Source organism: Mastacembelus armatus, chromosome 1, assembly GCF_900324485.2.
Source record: "Mastacembelus armatus chromosome 1, fMasArm1.2, whole genome shotgun sequence".
NCBI classification, from domain to species: domain Eukaryota; kingdom Metazoa; phylum Chordata; class Actinopteri; order Synbranchiformes; family Mastacembelidae; genus Mastacembelus; species Mastacembelus armatus.
Window position 1 is genome coordinate 3404079 of NC_046633.1, and position 21068 is coordinate 3425146.

Here is a 21068-nt window from a genome sequence, read left to right on the forward strand (position 1 = left end):
GTGCTGAAGGGTGTGCCTTATGACGATGACAAGCAAAAAACTGATTCCTCTGATGCCACATGGGGCAAAGGAAGGGGTGGGTTCTTTTGTTCCACATTTGTTGTGATTTGCAGAATGTAGGGATGGCATGTACTTTCAGCTTCACTTAACATGAATATCCAAGTGAATAAGAGATAGAAAAGAGATAAAAGGAGACAAAAACTTCAAATTTGATCACATGTTGGTGCAGCACGTGACATGTCTGATAAAATTCTTTAATTTTATTACCTTCATAGCACTGTTGCCTCACAGCAAGAAGGTCCTGGGTTCACAACCCGACCTTTCTGTGTGGAGTCTGCATGTTCTCCCTGTGCTTGTGTGGGTTTTCTCCAGGTACTCTGGTTTCCTCCCACAGTCCAAAAACATGTATGTCAGGTTGATTGGTGACTCTAAATTGCCCATAGGAGTGAGTGTGAGTGTGTGAGGTTGTTTGTCTCTATGTGGCCCTGTGATGGACTGAGGACCTGTCCAGGGTGGACCCCTGCCTTTCACCCAGAGAGAGCTGGGATAGGCTCCAGCAGATCTCTGTGACCCTGGTTAAGGAATAAGGGGGTATAGATGATGGATGGATGGATTATTAACTTCATTTGTTTCAATCGTCTCTCAGTTGGCAGGTTTTAAAGACTGTATACATTACAGATTCTCAACACAAGCTTTTGTGAGGACCGTGAGGTTTCTGTACATGTATACACATACACACACACACACACACACACAATGGGACACAACAACCAAGTTAAACTGGTTTGTTAACAATCAGAGGCTTCCATCTGGTTGGAGGGTAGCCAATTCAGCAATTCATTTTGTGGAAAAGTTGACTAATGTTTACAGTAAAGTATGTAAACACAGTACTTTACTGCCACAGACGCAGCCACAGACGCTATAACAGGATACAAATTAGAAAAGGTTTAACCAGATTAAAATTTATGTATAATTTGCTGAAGGAGAAGTGGAAATTTTAGCAACATTGTGGTCACAACCACCACACCTATTATTTATGTGACAGCTCTCAGGTATCACAGTGTCACATTTCAGTCAGAGGTCATCAGATTTATTATAAAACTTTAAAGGCTATATGCCAGAAATATTTGGAAGAATGCTGAATAATTCAATTCAATTCAATTCAATTTTATTTGTATAGCGCCAAATCACAATACAAATCATCTCAAGGCACTTTACAAAAACTAAAACTAAAAACCCAACAATTCCCTTATGAGCAAGCACTTGGCGACAGTGGAAAGGAAAAAACTCCCTTTAACGGAAGAAAAAAACCTCCAGCAGAACCGGGCTCAGTTTGGGCGGCCATCTGCCTCGACCGGTTGGGGTGAGTGGATAGAGCAGAGAGAAAAGAACAGCAACAATAAACAACAAATAGACACTGCAAGTTGGTGGGGCCAGTAACTGCACATCAGCGATAAACAGCTCCAGGACCAGGGACACCTGCAGAAGGTACAGAGAGAGAGAGAGAGAGAGAGAGGGAGGGAGAGAGCACAAACTAGGGGAGAGAGAGAGCACAAGGTTAGTAACATTCAATGGTGGAATATACATGAGGTCGGAGAGAAGGGGGAGGGGGGGGCGGGTAGGGTAGGGGAGCTCAGTGCACCAATGGTCCTCGGGCAGTCTAGGCCTATAGCAGCATAACTAACTAAGGGATGGTTCAGGGTTGCCTGAAGCCAGCCCTAACTATATGCTTTGTCAAAGAGGAAGGTTTTAAGTCTAGCCTTAAAAGTACAGAGAGTGTCTGCCTCCTGAACCCAGGCTGAGAGCTGGTTCCACAGGAGAGGAGCTTGATAGCTAAAGGCTCTGCCTCCCATTCTGCTTTTGAGAACTCTGGGAACCACAAGTAGGCCTGCACTCTGAGAGCGAAGTGGTCTATTGGGATAATATGGTACTATGAGGTCTTTAAGGTATGAAGGAGCTTGATTATGAAGGGATTTGTATGTGAGAAGAAGGATTTTAAATTCTATTCTATATTTTACAGGGAGCCAATGAAGAGAAGCCAATATAGGAGAAATATGATCTCTCTTGCTAGTTCCTGTCAGGACTCTGGCTGCGGCATTCTGGATTAATTGGAGGCTTTTTATTAAGATATTAGGACATCCAGATAGTAATGAGTTACAGTAATCTAGCCTTGAGGAAACAAACGCATGGACTAGTTTTTCTGCATCATTTTGAGACAGGATGTTCCTAATTTTGGAAATGTTGCGCAGGTGAAAGAATGCAGTTCTAGAAATTTGTTTTATGTGTGAGTTAAAGGACATGTCCTGGTCAAAAATAACTCCAAGGTTTTTTACAGTAGTGCTGGAGGCCAGGGCTATGCCATCTAGAGTAGCTATAATTTTAGAAAAGTTATTTCTGAGATTTTTAGGCCCAAATATAATGACTTCTGTTTTCTCCGAGTTTAAAAGTAAAAAGTTACTGGTCATCCAAGCCTTTATGTCAGTTAGACAGGCTTGAAGTCTGGTTAACTGGTTTGTGTTAACAGGTTTAATAGATTGATATAACTGAGTGTCATCCGCATAGCAGTGGTAATTAATAGAGTGCTTCCTAATGATATATCCTAAAGGAAGCATGTACAGGGTGAACAGAATCGGTCCTAGCACAGAACCTTGTGGAACTCCATAACTAACTTTTGTTCGTGTGGAAGGTTCATCATGGACATGAACAAACTGGAATCTGTCCGATAAATAGGATTGGAACCACTTTAACGCTGTTCCTCTGATACCAATCACATGCTCCAGTCTCTGTAATAAGATGTTGTGGTCAATGGTGTCGAATGCTGCACTAAGGTCTAGGAGGACAAGTATCGAAACAAGTCCATTATCTGAGGCTAAGAGAAGATCGTTGGTAACTTTCAACAGTGCTGTTTCTGTACTATGATGTGCTCTAAATCCTGATTGAAAATCTTCAAATAGTTCATTCCTGTGTAAGTGGTCTGATAGCTGCTTAGCAACAGCTTTTTCTAGGATTTTAGAAATAAATGGCAGGTTGGATATTGGTCTGTAATTAGCCAAGACACCTGGATCAAGACTAGGCTTTTTGAGTAAAGGTTTGATTACTGCAGTCTTAAAGGCCTGTGGTACGTAGCCTGATACTAGAGATAAATTTACCAAGTCCAATAAAGATGAGTTCATTAATGGCAGGGTGCCTTTAAGCAGTCTAGTCGGGATGGGGTCCAAGAGACACGTTGATGATTTCGATGAAGCAACTACTGATGTAAATTCAGAGAGATCTATAGGAGAGAAGCAGTCTAAACATAACTGAGGTCCTACAGATGATTCAAGAGCTACTGTAGTAAAAGATTCATTTATTGCAGGTATAGGAAGCATCTGCTGAATTTTATCTCTAATAGTTGTGATTTTATTTGTAAAGAAACTCATAAATTCATCACTGCTGAGAGCTAAGGGAACACTGGGCTCAACGGAGCTGTGACTTTTTGTCAGCCTGGCTACAGTGCTGAAAAGAAACCTGGGATTGTTCTTATTTTCCTCTATTAGTGATGAATAGTATGCAGTTCTGGCTTTACGGAGAGCTTTTTTATATGTTAGTAGACTGTTTTTCCAGGCTAGAAAAATTTCCTCTAAGTTTGTGGAACGCCACTTCCTTTCCAGCCTTCGTGATGCCTGCTTTAAGGTACGAACATGTAAATTATACCATGGGGCTAGTCTTCTCTGAATCACTAACTTCTTTTCAGAGGGGCTACAGAATCAAGCGTTTCACGCAGTGAGGTTACAGCGCTGTCAACAACATGATCAATTTGGTAGGGAGTAGGATTAAGGCAGCTGCCCTCCATTATGTTTATACTTGGCATAGATGTAAATAAAGATGGAATCATTTTCTTAAATTTATTAACAGCGTTGTCAGATAAACATCTGCTGTAGTGGAATTTTCTTCCAGACGCTGCATGATCCATCATTTTAAATTCGAAAGTTATTAAAGAATGATCTGACAAAACAGGATTTGGGGGGAAAATTATTAGATGTTCAATTTCGATGCCATAGGTCAGAACAAGATCAAGGGTGTGATTAAAACAGTGGGTGGGTTTATTAACGTTTTGAATGAAACCAATTGAATCTAATATAGAATTAAATGCAATGCTGAGGCTGTTATTTTCAACATCTACATGAATGTTAAAATCTCCCACTATAATGACTTTATCTGATCTAAGCACTAAATCAGACAGGAAGTCAGGGAATTCAGTTAAAAACTCTGAGTAAGGAACAGGTGGACGGTACAAAATGACAAGTAGAACTGGTTTTTGTGTTTTCCAGTTTGTATGTGAGAGACTAAGAGTGAGGCTCTCAAATGAGTTATAACTGTTCTGAGGATGAAAGTTTAATAATAAGTTTGAGTGGAAGATTGCAGCTACTCCTCCACCTCGACCTGTGCTTCGAGGAACATGATAATTTTTATGACTGAGGGGGGTTGATTCATTCAGACTGACATATTCATCCTGCTGTAACCAGGTTTCAGTAAGATAAAGTAGGTCAATTTGGTGATCAGTTATCAAATCATTTACTAACAGAGATTTAGAAGAAAGGGACCTAATATTTAATAATCCACATTTGACAGTTCTGTTTTTCTGTTCAATAAGAGGAGTGGTCTTAATTTTTATTAAGTTTTTATGAATAACTCCTCTTCTGTTAACTTCTGATTTGTTTGATTTATATGTTCGAGGGGCAGACACAGTCTCTATGTGGTTTGAAGGGGGCGGCGGCTCTAAGGAAACTGCAGAGAAGCGTTTTAGACTGAGTCTCTGCATCCCTGGATTGTCAGGCTTTATAGCAGAAACTCCTACTAAGGCATACTAAGGTGCCCACAAAACACTGTTTGTTGTTTTGACTCTTGTTTGTACTGACAGAGGGTTTATGTTTTAGTTATAGCCAGCATTTCTCCCTGTTTTCAGTTCTGCCTCTTCCTCCTTATGTGCAAATTGTTGTAAATAAGAAGTGAACTGTTAGAAATATTCTAACCATGTGAATAAAATAAAATAAATGGTGTTTTTTAATTTATGTTTTTTTATATATATATATATATAAATTTATCTCTTGTACAGTTTTGTATTTTTAATCTCTACCTGATGAGTGACCCACACAAGAATCCGTGTAGCTGTACAAAAGGCATTGGCCTGTCTGGACTCTGTGATTTATCTAGGAGATAGTCCTAAATTTGAAGAAATGAAAGTCCTCTCCGCTGGGGGGCGCTATGCGCCCTGAGGAGCCTCAATCCTTCTTCCTTTCTTGTGTCGACGAAGAAGAAATTTCCCAAACGTCCTGCACGCACGTTGGACTCACGTAAACAGACGCGTGAGGGGAAACTTCAGGATTATAATTTCATGTTTCGTGTCGTGATGATGCCGTTTATGTTCCCGGTGTGACTCACAAAACAGCAGCATGTCCATGTGGCTAAGGTCGTGTCAGACCAGCACTGTGACGCTAAGAGGTTTTCGGTGCCCCCATAGCAAACCGGCTGCCGTTACAAGATGCTGCTCTACGGTTCAGGGCGACGTGCGGGTCCGGTTCGCGCCCAGTCCGACAGGTAAGATTCACCTTTCAGACAGTGCTGGGTTTGGCTTTGGGTCACATCCCTCAGCTGTCAGGCCCTAAACCTCAGTAAGACACTCTTCTTAACATACTGAGACAAGAGTCAGGACTTTAGATGTACAAGACACTTTCTGACTCCACTGTAGGTTTTAGTTTTGTTCACCCAACTTCTAGTCAAATTGCTAAATTGGTCAAGTTTGTCTTCTTCTGTCACAACAGTTGTCATTTTCACTGTATCCATAAAATATTCTTTTGGTCTCATTCATAGTTTTCTGAGCTTTGCAGACATACACACAGTATTGGTACTATGAATCTACACAGACACAACAACGACATTTTAATTTAAACATCTTCATTGTCAAGTCAAAAAGCACTGATTCGTTGGCTTTGACATTTCATTCCTTATAATCTCTGGCCTGCATGTGAATGGACTCAGCCTCTCCTGCTTTGTGTTGCAGGGTTCTTGCACCTCGGAGGTCTCAGGACTGCTCTCTACAATTACATCTTTGCTAAGAAGTATGCAGGCTCATTCATTCTGCGACTGGAGGACACTGATCAGAGCAGACTGGTACCAGGGGCAGCAGCGTCCATAGAGGACATGCTGGAGTGGGCTGGTAAATAGACCTTTGTGCACAGTAAATGCACATTTTAACCTTGAAATTTCTTCGGCTTTCATCTAACAGGTTGATCTGCTGGGTTAATGGATCACTATTATCAGTGCACTCATAGAGAAACGTGACTGAGAGCTTATTAAAATGATCTGCTGCCATTTCTTGCTTACTTTTTTCCCCCACTTTCACGTCCAGGTATACCTCCAGATGAAAGTCCTCGTCGAGGTGGGCCGGTGGGTCCATATCTGCAGTCCCAGAGACTGGACCTCTATAGTCAAACAGCCCAGCAGCTTCTCAAGACCGGTCATGCCTATTACTGTTTCTGCAGCCCACAGAGACTGGAGTTACTAAAAAAAGAAGCCCTGAGGAATGGGGAGACTCCTAAGTAACTAGATTACCTACTAAATTAGCTTAATTGAATACACACACAGTTTTCAGTTTCACCTAAAAAATATACTAAAAATATACATTGTGTCATTTAAGCTTTCTCTTTCTCTTCAGATATGATAACAGGTGTCGTCACCTGCGGGCTGAGCAGGTCGAAGAGAAGCTTGCTTTCAGAGTGCCACATGTGATCAGGTTTCGTCTGGAGTCAGGCATCGAACCTTTTCAGGATCTGATCTTTGGATGGAATCGTCATGAGGTGGCTCAGGTCGGATGTGTTGGGATTTCACTGTATTTCAGTGGGGTTCACACTAAATGATGTGGGATATTCACACATCAATGTAGCCCTGAGGAGCTTCAGTTCAGTTTTTCAGTAAACCAAAGGCAGTTTTTTCTTTTTTTGTGTGTGTGTGTGTGTGTGTGTGTTTTTGCTGTTAACGTTACCTTGTGTGTACCTTGTGCCAGAGTATACTGTTCTATTTATATATGTGTTTCATACCGTCTGTCCTGTGTTCTAGGTGGAGGGAGACCCTGTGGTGATAAAAGCAGATGGTTTTCCCACCTATCACCTTGCTAACATCGTAGATGATCATTACATGAAGATCAGCCACGTACTTCGAGGCTCTGAGTGGCTCATCTCCACCTCTAAACATCTCCTCATGTACCGTGCTCTTGGATGGCAGCCTCCCACATTTGGCCACCTGCCGCTTCTGATCAACAAAGATGGCAGTAAGCTGTCCAAGAGGCAGGGGGATATATTCATCCATAGCTTTCAGAGCGACGGGTTCTTGCCTGAGGCTCTGCTGGATATCACAACTAACTGTGGATCTGGATTCAACAGTGAGTGATGGACGAAGGAATTAAAGAATGAATAAAAAGCTAAATAAGTGTAAACCAAGTGATGTACAGTGAGTGTATTTCATTTTATGCATATACTAAATTGACCATTACATTGATTTTCATTAGCATATAAGGAAAAAAACATGTTTTTGATCATCTATGGAGGGGTTAATAAGCTCAATTACCTGCTGCTAAATTTCTGTTGCCTTATAGCCAATCGAATGGGGCGGAGGATAGATGAGTTAATCTCAGAGTTTAATCCTTCCAAGATCACAACACATTCTGCTTTGATAGATCTGGAAAAACTACCAGAGTTCAACAGGTAAGTTCAAACTCTTCGGGCCTTTGCTTTTTTCTTTTACTTTACTGTATTACCACAATAATATCAGTGGCTTTAAATGGCTTTGTTCAACACTGATGTGAATAACAACGAATCTCAAAATCCAATGACAAAATTCCCATCAGCCTCAGCTGTTCTAGAAGCCCAAAGCTCACGTGTCACTGTTTTATCCAGATACAGATGGAAAGTGAACATGCCAAGTGTCCATGTGTTTAATGTTTGGTTACTTATCTCATCTGCATCTACTGGAGCTCTATTAGAGTTCATTTTCACATTGACTTAAATTTGCCATTGGCCAAATGACTGAATCAGAACAAGTAGAATAAAGAAATTCTCTTTTCCTTTAAAGATCATGGTTTTTAAATCAGTAACCTCTCTAATTGTGACAGAATTCATCTGCAGCAGAGCATTGAAGATGAACAGCAGTGTCGTTTACTGATAGGAGAGCTGCAGGAACAAATTCAGCAGGTCTACGCAACAGAGCTTGAGGATGAGGAAGTCCTGCATGAGGACTATATCAGGCGGGTGCTGCATCTCCGCAAGGTAACCATAAACATAATATGTGTTCATGTGGTATTGTCAGTGTACTAAAAGTTGGATGCTAAAGGTTTATTAGCATGTTTATATGGTAACTGAACCTTTTGAGTCCAGCTGTGGATTAACATAGATAGATACACTTAGATGCTGCATTGGGGTTTCTGAAATGCATCTCAGTGGACGCTATATTGCTGGTGGTAGTCTGGCCATTCTGAATGGTAATGAATGCTTCTGTGCTGCTTTCGGATGGTCGAATCATCCGATCATTTCCAAAATTATATGAAAAATTGTATTAACGCAGCCATTTCACAGTATAAAAGAACAAGAGATGAAAAAAGCAGACCTCCTGCCTTCATACACATTCATGCATCAGGTGTTGTGACATTGGTTGTCCAACATGATGCTGCTGTAATAGACAGCAGCGGCTCATGCAGCATCTAAGTGTATATATCTGTGGAGGATAACGGAGTGAAGCTGAAATTGGGTAAAGATGCAGATCTGAGCCTGAAAGGAGGAGAATGGGCAAGTGTAACCAATGAACAGTCTATTAGGTATTTAAAACCTAATAGACTGTAATAGACAAGGTGTGTGTGAAACATGTTTATCCACTAGATGGTGCTTATTTTTTTTTTTTTTTTTTTTTTTTTTTTTTTTTAGCTCAGAGAACAAAAAGGACACAAAGTTTTGTAAGTCCGGTCACTAAATTATGTGGATGTCTTAAAACAAGTTGGTGTCATAAGCGCAACTGTTTTTGCCTTGGATATTTCTCAGTATTGTATATTGCATGTGGTTTCAATTTGTAATACAATTGGCTGTTTCTCCTACAGAAATTTAGGGGATATTGCCACTCAGTGTTTTATTTTATGCCCAGTAACCTTCCCTTTACTCTTTGTTTCTACCCACTGCCGATCAGATGCCAGTTCCGCCCTTATTGCTTAATGCTTCTCTTCTGTTTTTCGAGTAATACTGAAACTATACCCTCCCCTTCTCTGCAGGGTCACATATTTTCCATGAAGGAGCTTTTAAGTCCTGCTTACGCCTACCTGTGGGTTCGTCCTTCCTTCTCCAGCCAGCAGGTGGCAGCACTCACTGCAGAAGCCCAGCACATTGCCTCATTAGTGCTTAAGTATGTGGTATGATGGTCCAATTAAGTTTACAAGTACAGTTTTTCAGCAGGATTATGAAGAAATACCTGTGCATTTAGATTAATAGAAGAGCGTGGCGAGGAGCTGGCAGTGGATCGACTCAGTAAGGACCTGAAGACTCTGGTGAAACAGACTAAAGCTACGAAGTACAGCGAAGTGATGAAGCTGTTACGTCTGGCTCTCAGCGGACTGCAGGTACCTGAAGATGTCATGTGTGTTGTTATGACTGACAGGGTTTCCCTGTTGAAACGGGTTAAGCAGTGGTGGTAGGTGTTGAACTTCAATTCTAACTACTTTTAAAAGACCAACCATAAATTAATTTACTAGGTATTTATGTCAGTACGATAAACTGCCAACTACTGTTTTTACTAACAATATTTTTATGGCTTTTTGTTTAAGCAGCCTGTGTACAAATTTATAATCCACAAAATACATAAATGCTGATGCAGCTCCCATGTTATTCATCATAGGTTCCAGTTATGTCCAATACCCACAATATATCTACATAACATTAAAATAAAGAACATGTGACTGTAGTTAATCATCATACTTTTCCAACATTTCATAGCATTGTAATTCAACCGCTTTTATAACCCAACGTTAAATCACGTTTAAAAAAAGGCAGCCTTCAGTCGACATCTCACTGAGATTTGCTGCACTACACCCTAAAAATAATCAACCAAAGATTAACATGTTTGTTTTTCTTACCCTTATGTTTATGTATTGATTTGTGCAAACTTAATAATTCTGACTCTATGAGGAACTTATAAAACCCTACTTGCAATCTTCATTTCTGTATTTCTATTTTAATGCTGCATATTTCAAAGTGTACCTCAGTGAATTTATCATTATTTTCAGCTGCAACAACCCAAAAACCCTGGGCTGTTAAGATTGTATGTGTCCTTTTTTTTCATCTCCATCCTGGGCATGATCAAGCTAAAATCAAAAATAACTTGTTTAAAATGATCATCAATGTGAATGATTCAGAAACCACAGCAACCCTGCGCGAATTCGTAAGAGGAAGTTGTTTCTGATTGCATTGCACAAAAGTACCATCTGTCTCATTTGATTGTGTTACTGCAGTGACCTCTGGTCCTTTCTTCCCCTCTGAACTGCAGCAAGGTCCCAGTGTAGCCGAGATGATGGTGTCTTTGGGCCCTGCAGAGATCAGACATCGATTTCAAAAACTTCTGCTGCTTTGAGAAACTAACCTGTTCCCCTCATGGACTAATGGAAGCCTAGTGAAGATAAGAATTGGTGTTCAGGAGATGATCTGTGTGTTAAGTGCTACAGAACATGCTTCAGCTCACACTTCACGATTCCGGGACATATTTAAAATGGCTCATATCCCACTGATGTAAATTAAATAATACTTGAATTATTACAAATATTTTATAATATAAGATGAAAACTAAGTTTATGTCCACGGTCTGTTTGTTTTATTCGGTATTATCAGGCTTAACAGGTGCAGGTGCCACCATGCACTCAAAGATGGGAAGTACCTAGGAATTTTTATGCAAATAATCTTTGCACCACTTAAGATAAAAGCATCTATATATTATTTATTTACTTTGATTTTTGTATATTACTTTTATATTTTATACAGATGTATTATACAGTCACAAGGAAAAACAGAGGGGCACCAAAAATATTCTATAAAATAGCACTGGATAATTTCAACCTTGCAGAAGACTACAGTAGATTAGGAGTAGGAAAAAAAAAGCACAATTGTGTGCAGACGTTTTGATTTATGTGGGTAAAAATCCCATGTTGTGTTTAAGAAGTAAACAAAACTGGTGCAGCAGAGGAACTTTAAAATTAGCTTTTCTTCTAATGTTTAAGGACGTTTAAATTTCATCGAGGTACAAAAATACCCCGCTGAGACAGGGGGAGGGGGTGTAACGTATGAAGTGGTGAGTGTGTCAGGAGTGTGACCGTGTCACGTGTCGCGATACTTTAAGTTTGACACCTTCCCCCCCAACGGCTCAATTTCTCTCTGGACACAGCAGGAGAAGGGCCGCAATGGCGAGCGGTGACAGCCCGGCTACTTTTGAGTCATGGCTCAGTAAGTAAAACAAGGAAAGTAAAAGCTTGTTTTTAGCTGCACAGCTTCAGCTAATGGAAGGTTAACATCCTAGCCATAAAAAAAACAAAAAAAAAAAACAACTGTCGCTGCTTTGTTCGCTAACGTCGCATTCACCGACAGCTCCTGGCGTCAGTAGGACTGTTACCGTAACAGGACGTTGTATTTGGGAGTAATTTGTGAGTGTGTTCATTTATTTTTACTTTAATAAATACTTTTTGACATTTTGCAGACAGTATCAGTCGGAACAGGAAGTTGGCTAGAGCGCGTGCCTGTCGAGCGCTCGAGCGGTGGGTTGCGTCTGAGGTCCTGCTGTGCGCGCGCACTACGCTAAAACATTTTCAATTTGGGTTAATTTTAATATTTAATATTTTTATTTTGTAAGTTAAAGAGGCAGAAACGGTTACTTAAAAGCTGCATTGTAGTTTAAGTGTAGTGATTTTGAAAAGTGCAGGGTTAGTATACAATGAATAGCTGATTAAAAGAAAATAAATTATATTTCACTAATCAGTTGACCATGTTATAAGCAAAGACTCTACATTGCACCATTATATATTGTCAAATGTGGTCATTTACAGCTTTTACGTCATAGAAAACATTATCTTTGCAGTTTAGACTACTGGTGTCTGGATGCCATCTAGGAAATTATGATGGGCTTTTTTATTTTTATTTTTTTTACTGATATGTGATATTTTTATAGATCTGTTGTACATACTACTTGTGTAGTATACTGTACTTGGCGCTTACTAATTAGAAATACTGTGTAGAAGAAGTGTTGCAGGCAGTGTTTCCCTATTTTCTGTGCAGGTCAGTCTTTATCACTTTATTAAATTACATAGTTGTGTGTATTTGTGTAACCTTGGGTATTTTCATATATTTGCTTTCGCTGTACCACAGGATGAAAGTAATTTTAACCTGTTTCTCTGCTCTGTTTGTTCCAGAAGAGGCTACAGACCCAAATAATCAGGGGGACAGATGGGACTGCATCCAGGGCTTCTACCAGCTTGTTAACCAAGAGTCTGAGGGGTAAGAAAGGTTTTCTTTATTTTTCATCTACATTTTGAGCATCCCTCCCCTCATTCCACGGCCCAAGCTTTAAACATAAATGAAATTGTTGGGGGAAGGTCTTCAGGAAGTTACCTCATCGCCATGGTGGTATTTGAGAAAGAGTTGCTTCACGTCCATGTTCTTATCACAGCTAACACCAACACCACCAACATGCAAGAGTAAGGTGGAGCTTGACAGGACTTTTTCCATTTGACAGTTTCCCTCTGCTCAGTATTGAAGCATTATAATATCTAAAGGTAATGCAACTGGAAGTAAAAGAAACAAAAATAAGTCACACATCTAGTACATTGATAGTTCCTCCTCTTAGGATTTCATCTGTCTGGAAAAACAGGATCTATTTTACAGTTTCCTTAACATATTTTTTTGCTCACTGTCTTTTCAGATGTTTTAGTCTAAAGCTTAATGTTCTGCTCTCAGGCCACAGGTAGCCCTTCGTCTTCTTGCTCATAAAATCCAGTCGCCACAGGAGAAAGAGGCTCTGCAGGCTCTCACTGTAAGTACAGACTCCTAATTTCACATTTTACACAGATGATATACATTAATGTTACACTATGTATTTTAGTCTGTGAAGACACTAGAAGTGAGAGTACATTTTTTTCTTCTTTTTTGTCAAATGACAAAATGTAGAGAAGTACATATCTTTAAAGTCTTTTTTTTTTTTATATATCTCTTACCACCTTTAATTTTGCATGGGCAAAATACACTATACATCTGATTTATTTAGTCGTCTTTCTCATTGCTCATCATTGCTTTATCACTGCATTTTTACAACATATAAATCTGCTTTGACAATGAAAGGTTTGTCTATAAATTAAAGAAAGCTTTATAGTTTCACTTTACAGTCTAACCCAGAGAAGCTTCTCGAGCTTTGTGTGACTCCATGTTATATTGAGGTGGTTAACCACATGCAGTGACAGAATCTGCCTACTCTCTTGTGCTGCGTAAGAACAAAAGACTTTCCTCTTTTGTTTGCACTTGTTTAAAAGGCTTGTCTTGTAATTTCCTGTAATTTGGTTCATTCCAGGTTCTTGAGGCATGTATGAATAATTGTGGCAAGAGGTTCCACAGCGAGGCCACCAAGTTTCGCTTTCTCAATGAGCTCATCAAAATCTTAACCCCAAAGGTACTGATAACAGAAAGACTGGCGTTCTTGTTAACTGGAAGCAAGGGCCAGCATGTTTTTTCTCTAATATTAGTCCTACTTTAAACACTGTCAATGTGCACAAGTTAATATTAGCACACACAAAGTTTTTCCATCACAGCCAGCCTTCCCTAACCCATAACCTAGAAGAACATGCATATGTGCAATTCTGCTGTTTCCTTGGTCACAGTTTGAGGCCTTGGCTGAACTGCATAATTTCATATGCAGGGCTCAATCGAATATATAAAATATTTTAGAAAAATACAGTCTAGAAGCATGCAGTAAATGGTAAAAGGGTGGTTATTACAAGAATTTTTACTTACCTATTATTTTACTGGAATATTTGGTAACTTAAGTAAGATTATATATAATTATTATATAAGATTATATACTTATGAGTTACAAACAGTGAAGGCAAGTTTTAGTTTAAGAATTCAATAGTATCAAGACTGGTTGATCTTTTCTGAGCAGTATTTTGGAGCGTGGACTCCTCAGAAAGTTAAAGACAGAGTGACCGAGGTTCTGTACGGCTGGACCCTCTGGCTTAAAGAAGAACCCAAGATTCAGGAAGCCTACTCCATGCTCAAGAAACAAGGTTTGCACAAAACATCAATACCTTTTCAGTTCTGTGCTCAGAGAACCTGTACTTGTGATGCACATAATGTAAAATCCACCTTTTAGTGTCCCACCACTATGTTATGAGGAACGTGAGAGACGTAACTGTCATGAGGTCATTTGTGACTCTGTAGATACATTCCTGTAAATACAATAATTAAAAAATAATTAAGTTTTTTCATTATTTGTTATTGTAGGTATTGTGAAGAAAGACCCCAAACTACCAGAAACACTAATAATGGCACCTCCACCACAAAGAACCACAGATTCTATTTTTGACCAGGAGGACAAGGACAAGGTGTGTGGGTGCGGGTGTCCATCCATGTACAGGTTATCTGACAATGTGACATCAAATTTAAAGTGTGTTTCTGTGTCATTAGCTATTAGCCAGATTATTGAAAAGTGCCCGCCCTGAAGACCTGGAAATGGCCAACAGAATCATTAAAAACACCATCAAAGAGGTGAGGAATGCTGTGAGGGTAATGGTCTTTACATTGATTCATGATTAAGCCTGTGAATAAGCTACATGCTTTGTGTATGTGTTTTAGGAGCAGGAGAAGGAAGAGAAAGTGCTGAAACGTGAATCTACTCTGAAGGAGGTGGAGAGCAGCACCAAACAGCTCAGAGAACTACTGGGCCAGAACACAGTCAGTGAAACCTCGTTACAGACCAGTGATGATGTGAAGGTTTGTTGGACATTATACAGGCAGTCAACCAGATGTGTGTCCTTTAATGCCATCTACTGGCTCTAAACCGAAGTGTCAGGGACATTAGGTTGTTAGGTTTTAGTGATTTTTTTTTTTTTTTTTTTTTTTTGCTTCAGTACGTGCAGCCTCTCATTCATGTCGCAATTTGGTCAGTTTAATGCAGGGGAAAGGTTTGTCTGACCAAACTCTGGTCAGTTAAAGGGCTCATTATTATTGTAATGGGAAACTTTTTTTTTTGTTGTTGTTGTTTTAACAGCTGACCTGGATAAATTTTCCACTGTAAATTAGTTTAGTTTCACACCAAATACTCATCACTTTCACAGCCGATTTCTCAGTTTTCAGAAAATTAATCTGCGATAATTGTAATTAACAAATAATCATTTTTGTCACTTTCTAAGCAAAAATGCTAGTGTTTACTGTTTCCTGCCTCAGATGTGAAGGAGTTTTCATTTGTTCTACGAATAAAGTGAATATCTTTTGGTTTTGGATGGTTGGTCACAGAGACATCAGAAGACGTCACATTGGGCTGTGATGCATTATAAACTTATCTTTTCACTATTTATGTTTATTAGACAAACTATGAATTAAAAAGATAACAGCCTATTAATTGGTAATGAAATAAGTTACAGCCTTAGTACAGACCCTCTACCCTCATTATCGTCTATTTGCATCTCTGGATCTCTTTTAGCACCACCAATTCATTTTTGTTGAAGTGTGATATACAGTACCCAGCATTTAATCAGTGCCTCTCACTGCTGCAGGCCTTGTATGAACGCTGTGACCGGCTGAGGCCCACTCTGTTCCGCCTGGCCAGTGACACGATGGACGATGACGTCGCTCTTGCCCAGATCTTGGCAGCAAACGATGAGCTAACAGTTGCTGTAAATGCCTACAAAGAACAGGTGGGAAGGATGCAGTGTAATGGTAGAAGAGAAAGAAGCAGAAGTGAGGAAGACGCATTGGGTAAAAATAATGGTAGGCCTCATTTCGGACACTTTTTTTTTTCTCTTTTTGTTTACCAAATCTTGACCTTTGCATTGGCACTGATCTGTTCTGTTTGTACTTTATCCTGATCCTTCTTGTTCCTTTAGCTCCTACAAGTCCCAGGGAGATTAAAAGTTACCACCTTATCGACCTGTCAGCACTGGACTCTCCACAGACTCAAAGAAAATCTGATTCACCTCTATCCTTCCAATCCTCCTCACCTCTAGTTTCCTCTCACTTGGAAAGCACCTTCCATTCAGTAGCTGACCAAGACTTTAATGAATTAGGTACAACTACATTTCACATTATTCTTTATAATGGTGATGAATATGTATCATGACCTAATGTGTGTAATTACAGAGTTAGAAAATCAGGACTCAAAACAACATCAAGAGACTCAAAAATCATACTATGAAGAATTAATGCAGGTGAGGCAGGACTCTGCTTCTAGAATAAAGATTTGATGGGGTTATTTATTTATTTATTTATTTGTTGGCAGACTTTCTAAAATATGTTTTCTATTAGCTTAAGGGATTGGAGGTAGAGCCGAATGGAGGGATTGGCCTTTTGCTGACAGCTCGTGGATGTACCATGTCAAATGGGATGAACACTTGGTAAGGATGGTCGCGAAGAACAGACTAAGTATCAAGAAAGACATCAGGCGTATTAGAATTGGAATAAACACAATTTTATAATAAAAATACATCTTCAGTGGAGAAGTTCTTGTTTGTGGATATAATGGATCAATCAGTCTATATGCAGATATTGGAAAGTCATAAAAAGCATTGAATTCAGTTCTTAGTAAAGGTCTTGAAAGCTATTAAGACCTCTCATATTTATTTACATGTATTTTGAATGTCCCCCCCCCCACTGTAGACAGTGACTAGGAAGCTCATAAACTCATTTGTTGAGCTTAACAAAAACTTAAAATGAGAAATTAATTTAATTGGTTAATACATTCATTAATTTTCTGACATTTTCCAGAAATTGACAATTTATGAGACAACAGACTTTCACAGCCAAGTAAAAGGTCCAATAAACTTCGATATAGGATCGCCAAACTGAGAGAGGTTAAAAATGACTAAAACTACATGAACTACACGCCTTTGTGCTTATTGTTTCTTTGGGTAGTTTTGCCTGTTTTTGTACTGATTTAATGGACCTCTAAGATTTAAAACTTTGAAAAAAAACTGACACTTAGCTAAATTGAAATGTAGGCAAACTGAGCACATGAAACAACACATTACAGTTTTACGTTCAAAATTTAAAGCATAATATAACACTGCCTAATTAATCGTTTTTAATATTGTTGCTAAACTGATTCACTCTTCACTGTGTCAGGTCTATTTCCCAAAATCAACTGGGATCAGAGTCTGTGGCACAGAAACAACCAAATGAAATGTTTGGGGACACCTTGAGAAGCATCTTTGTTCCAATGGAGACCATCAAATCTAGTACGTACCAAAGGCTAAGATTACACTTTGTGTTTAGTGGTGAGTTTCATAGTTTAACAGTTGATTCATTCACAACCATTCCCTCTGATTTTTTGTTGTTTGTGTAGGTCAGCTGGAGCCAATCGTTTTACATGATCAGTGCGGTATCCATGTGTCGCTTCATTTTGCTAAAGACTCTGCACCGGGTCATCCAGGTGTTGCTGTTGTCGTTATCTCCACAGTGAACACGTCTGCCCTTGAAGTGAAGGACTTCCTCTTTCAAGCCGCTGTTCCAAAAGTAACAAACTCAAAACACATTTTCAGAATCTGTTAACAAATTAGCAAAATATTTGGAGCTGTGTCATTGGTATAAGACAGTGCCAGCAATTTTGAATGTTATATGTCATATGGGAACTCAAAGCTTCCACCGATTTATGGCTTTACCTTATCACTTATTTAATTAATTACCCTAAAAAAAAAAAGCAAACAGCAAACTACAGTATGTTACACCTCACAATCCCTATCTCCTGCGCTTATCAGTTATTATATTAAATTATTAACTGTAGTTAACTGAATAATCATTAGGGGGCTAATTACAAACTACCTTTCACTGTTTTTTCTTTTTCATATTTCTTATGTATTTTCTGCTTACACTCCCTGAGCTGTACACAAATTCATATTTTATTGGTCCACATATACAATCATGCCGAATACAACATGCAGAAAAATGTTTTTATATGACTCTCCGTATTAAAAAAGGAATTTAGACTTTAAAAGAAAGTTTAACGAAAAAAGATAAAAAAAAACAAGAATAAAAAGAAGATTAAAAAAAAAGTATGATCTATGAAAAGTGGAGCCACTGACGTGTAAATTAAAGTTATTTAAGATTTGAGTGTTTCATTAAATCTTAATTTCCTACATGATCTGCAGACCATGCTTGTGAAACTTCAGCCTGCCTCAGGGACACACTTGCCCCCTTACAACCCTCTCCTGGCTCCACCTGCCATCTCCCAGGTCCTGCTCTTGACTAATCCTCAGAAGGTGAGTTTATGTACTTAAACATGTTAGCGACTCATATATTTTAGTTTTAAAAAAGACAAAAAAAAATCATTACATTTTAACGCTTCTGTTCGTGATTATGATTGTATTATGTCTCGACACCACGGTACATGGTCCGCAGGGCATAATGTCATCTTACTGGCATCACTGACCCACTAGACTTGTTAACATGATAACCCAAGAACAAATGCATTGTAGAAATGTCATACTTACACCACAGGGACCCCATCTAGAGTAGATTGCCTTTCTAGGTTTTGTGAATTGTGCATAATTTTACATATTAATTAAAATGTATACTTTTTCTATGGAGATCATGGTGGGACAAAAGGCAATCAAAGTACCTGTGCATGCCATGAAACATGCAAATAACACCTTATTCTTAGTATTAAATGTAAGGTTATACAAATAACAAATTCCCATCAAATAACCAAATATCTACTAATAACATTTTATCTAAGACAAAGGGTAAACATCTATTTAAATGTAATTATTCAACTACCTTCTCACTTTTCATAATGATTGTAGTTTATGTTTCTGTTTCCCTAAAACCGATCTGTTCCCTCTTCAGTGTAAGGTCCGTGTACGCTACAAGCTGACACTAACACATGGGGACCAGCAGCTGAACAAGACTGGTGACATCAACAGCTTTCCAGACTGGACTGCTCTGGTTGGCCATTAAATACTTAAGACACTAGATTTATAAAAATAAGAATAACTGCACAGGACTTGCAACGTAGACTGCAGAGAGTTACAGTGAGAGAGAGAAAAGATCAACCAAAAGGTTGGAACTGTGACCTCACCTGGAAGTGATCATTATGAGGTAAACAACCACCACAAGCAACTATCAAGTATGTATTTTTTTGAAATATTCAATTTTTTGTTTATCTTACTTTCATAATGTCATACCAAGTATGATACACTGTGTTTCCCTCAGGTTAAATAGGCAGAGGTTGACCTGCTAGGGTTGATATTTTGTCTTAGTTATCCTTCTGCGCGTGATGCTCGCTTATGTCAGCTTTGTGGCTTTCTTTTTGGTGCAGCGAGAGGTTTCAGTGACAGATGAATGGTAAGGGAAACATGGGTGCATACCAAAAAAAAAATATTACTCGAAACAGTCAAACTTTAGTTCACACATAAAAGGTTAGAGATGTCAACAGTGTAGGAGCTGAGATTGTACCTGGTTCAAATATTTAGCACATTCTCTTGTTGTCTTAGTGTGCTGCTGTTACTGCGATTGCTACCTGCTGTTCAAGTTCACCATATGTGCCTCTATGCTGGTTACATGTCGACATATAAAATTTGGTATTTATATATGTGATATTCAAAATGTGCAAAGTGCCTTAAAATGGAAATGTGTTATAGTTATTTTAATTAAGTTCTGTACCTTACTAAGGTGCACGATGGTCGACTTAAGGTCTGTAGGTATGTGAGAATGCTGTCTTTGAATGCACTGCTTTTTGATGGAAATTCCAGTGGATGCATTGGATTATTGTATTGTTGAATTAAGGCAATTTTCATAAAAGGTTGACAGAGTGCTCACTTGTACTGTGACTGAAAGAACCTTAAGCACTGCAACGTAGAAGTAAAAAAGAAAAAATGTTCATTTTTACAAAATAAGCAATGGCCAGACAAAAAACTAAATAGATAAAACCCAAGCAAATAAACATGTAGCAATTTTAAAGCACATCTGTGGCAAAATGAAATGTGTTGCAATTACAGACACCTTGTATCATCATCTCTTTATTGCCTTTTTGCTAAATAGTAGCATGTCCATCTGTTTTTAGTGTCCCTCAGAAATTTCTGTTGTGTTCCCCATTGCTTGTGTGTTTCCTGTATTTGTAACATATATGGGAGAAAATCACATTAGCAAACGTGTTTCCTAACACGACTAGGTTTGTTTTTAGCGGCTTTTGTGTAGATAAAATTTCTGTTTTTATATACATTACATTTAGCCTAGAAACTCCTTGCCTTGTTTCTGTGTTTGCAGTTCATGGAGCTCTTTCAGTTGCTGTATATTTGAGACTCTGAGTCTGTGAATTTATAACCAAATAAGTGTTTGTGGATCGCTAGTGTTATACTGTGAAGCTTTACAATGCTTTTATGAGCCTAGAAACAAAGATTTCAGTTTAGCCTGCCTGCCTGCTTGTCATTTAGCCTCAGAACAGACTGAACTCTGGTGAATGAAGGTAAATCTGAAGGTTTTCTTGAATCAGATCGACTGTTTCTGTGCTAGCTGAAATTAACAAGCAAATAAATCTAACTTTTCTAAATCTGAAACACAGTGAACTATTCTTACTGTACCATCATTAGAGTTAAATCAAAGTGAGCATATGTTTGTGATTATAGAATTACCACTGCAAATATTATTTTCATCAAAGACTATTTCCCTAATCACACTGTTCTAATGATGATGTTGACAGGCTGCATTTATTTTTTGACTAGTGATCCAAAACCCAAATAGATTCAGTTGAGTCATTTAGCAGTAAAAACTGAAAATATTCACAGTAACTATTTAGATTTTTTGTAAGACTTAAACAAT

General features: G+C 38.7%; 2 protein-coding genes across 4 annotated transcripts; both read left to right on the forward strand.

Moving 5' to 3' along the window:
• The first annotated feature begins 5293 nt into the window (after nt 1-5293).
• Nucleotides 5294-10859, forward strand: ears2 (glutamyl-tRNA synthetase 2, mitochondrial). 2 transcript variants are annotated; one of them, XM_026302721.1, is made up of 10 exons: nt 5294-5577; nt 6041-6196; nt 6389-6578; nt 6695-6845; nt 7096-7417; nt 7631-7739; nt 8147-8300; nt 9290-9420; nt 9499-9634; nt 10558-10859. In XM_026302721.1, exons 1-10 carry the CDS (start codon nt 5433-5435, stop codon nt 10639-10641), a joined length of 1578 nt encoding a protein of 525 aa, XP_026158506.1. In that variant the 5' UTR covers nt 5294-5432; the 3' UTR covers nt 10642-10859. The 2 variants fall into 2 exon arrangements, with proteins under 2 accessions (XP_026158506.1, XP_026158507.1); XM_026302722.1 differs by having other exon boundaries at nt 6695-6836.
• Nucleotides 10860-10992: 133 nt separating this feature from the next.
• LOC113127850 (ADP-ribosylation factor-binding protein GGA3-like) lies at nt 10993-20806 on the forward strand. Of its 2 annotated transcripts, none has more exons than XM_026302713.1 (16): nt 10993-11504; nt 12464-12548; nt 13008-13083; nt 13615-13713; nt 14203-14326; nt 14544-14644; nt 14727-14807; nt 14895-15032; nt 15815-16028; nt 16145-16324; nt 16398-16465; nt 16563-16651; nt 17379-17491; nt 17599-17768; nt 18401-18511; nt 19098-20806. In XM_026302713.1, the coding sequence occupies exons 1-16, from the start codon at nt 11462-11464 to the stop codon at nt 19206-19208; spliced, it is 1803 nt and encodes a 600-aa protein (XP_026158498.1). In that variant the 5' UTR covers nt 10993-11461; the 3' UTR covers nt 19209-20806. The 2 variants fall into 2 exon arrangements, with proteins under 2 accessions (XP_026158498.1, XP_026158499.1); XM_026302714.2 differs by lacking the exon at nt 10993-11504 and adding an exon at nt 11572-11701.
• Nucleotides 20807-21068: the final 262 nt, after the last annotated feature.

Excerpts from the sequence above, each read along its gene's own strand:
- ears2 (XM_026302721.1), top strand. The coding sequence starts at position 5,433 with ATGTCCATGTGGCTAAGGTCGTGTCAGACCAGCACTGTGACGCTAAGA. Across the intron at positions 5,578-6,040 it reads GTTCGCGCCCAGTCCGACAG|GGTTCTTGCACCTCGGAGGT; the intron begins GTAAGATTCACC and ends TTTGTGTTGCAG. Across the intron at positions 6,846-7,095 it reads ATCGTCATGAGGTGGCTCAG|GTGGAGGGAGACCCTGTGGT; the intron begins GTCGGATGTGTT and ends CCTGTGTTCTAG.
- LOC113127850 (XM_026302713.1), top strand. The coding sequence starts at position 11,462 with ATGGCGAGCGGTGACAGCCCGGCTACTTTTGAGTCATGGCTCA. Across the intron at positions 12,549-13,007 it reads GTTAACCAAGAGTCTGAGGG|GCCACAGGTAGCCCTTCGTC; the intron begins GTAAGAAAGGTT and ends TTCTGCTCTCAG. Across the intron at positions 16,652-17,378 it reads TCAAATGGGATGAACACTTG|GTCTATTTCCCAAAATCAAC; the intron begins GTAAGGATGGTC and ends TCACTGTGTCAG.